General features: G+C 25.6%; 1 protein-coding gene across 1 annotated transcript in view; it reads right to left on the minus strand.

Moving 5' to 3' along the window:
• Cdk16 (cyclin dependent kinase 16) overlaps nt 1-1424 on the minus strand; it is a 27120-nt gene that overhangs the window by 18768 nt on the left and 6928 nt on the right. Inside the window, exon 2 of the mRNA XM_013350654.2 lies at nt 152-317. Within this exon, the coding sequence (XP_013206108.2) occupies nt 152-311 (160 nt within the window). The 5' untranslated portion in view covers nt 312-317. The remainder of the gene's footprint in view (nt 1-151; nt 318-1424) is intronic.

The raw sequence follows: 1424 nt of genomic DNA on the forward strand, positions 1-1424 counted from the left end.
AAATAATAAATAAATATAATAAATAAATAAACATAAAATATAAAAAATAATATAAAAAATGAATAATAAATAAATAAATATAAAAAGAGATTTATTTATGAAAAAGAGGCCTGCACACATGATCAATAACCAATCAATAAGTATGAAATACCTGGCGCCGAGCTGAGCGGGGCCTCGCCCGGGTCCCGGCCGCCCCCTCCCCCGCCCTCCTCCAGGCCGATCTGCTCGGCGGCTCCATTGCTCTTGTCTGGGCCTCGGCCCCCGCGGAGGGTCATGGAGAGCTGGCGCTTGATCTTCTTCATCCGATCCATGGCCACCTGCGCGGGAGACTATTTTTATTATTTATTACGTATACAGTATTGTTATACAATATTATCATTTTACATTTATTATGCATGCAAGATTCCAATTTTTATATTTATTTATTGGGCATGTGATATCCTAATTTTATATTTATTATGCATGCAATATTCTAATTTTTATATTTATTTATTATGCATGTGATATCCTCGTTTTTATATTTATTTATTCGTTATGCATGCAATATTGTCATTTTTATATTTATTTATTATGCATGCAATATCCTAATTTCATATTTATTTATTATGCATGCAATATCCTAATTTTATATTTATTATGTATGCAGTATCCTAATTTTTATATTTATTTATTATGTGTGCAATATCCTCATTTTTATATTTATTATGTATGCAGTACCTCATTTTATATTTATTATGCATGTGATATCCTCATTTTATATTTATTTATTATGCATGTGTCATTATGCATACAATATTGTCATTTTACATTTATTATGCATGCAATATTCTAATTTTATATTTATTTATTATGCATGCAATATCCTAATTTTATATTTATTATGCATGAAATATTCTAATTTTTATATTTATTTATTATGTGTGCAATATCCTCATTTTACATTTATTTATTATGCATGCAATATTCTCATTTTTACATTTATTATGCATGCAATATCCTCATTCTATATTTGTTTATTATGCATGCAATATCCTCATTTTATATTTATTATGCATGCAGTATTCTAATTTTATAAAATGATAAATAAATATAAAAGAGAATTAGAATGTTGTATGCATAGTGAATGAATAAATGAATATGAGAAGAATTAGAATATTGTATCCATAATACGTAAATAAAAAGAGAATTAGAATATTGTATGCATCATGAATAAATAAATAAATATAAAAATTAGAGTATTGTATACATAATACATAAGTATATATAAGAGAATTAGAATATTGTATGCATCATGAATAAATAAATAAAGAGAATTAGAATAATGTATCCATAATAAATAAAAAGAATTAGAATACTGTATCCATCATGAATGAATAGATCAAGATAAAAATTAGAATACTGTATAAACAATTAATAAATAATAA

This window comes from Microtus ochrogaster, chromosome X (assembly GCF_000317375.1).
Source record: "Microtus ochrogaster isolate Prairie Vole_2 chromosome X, MicOch1.0, whole genome shotgun sequence".
NCBI lineage: Eukaryota > Metazoa > Chordata > Mammalia > Rodentia > Cricetidae > Microtus > Microtus ochrogaster.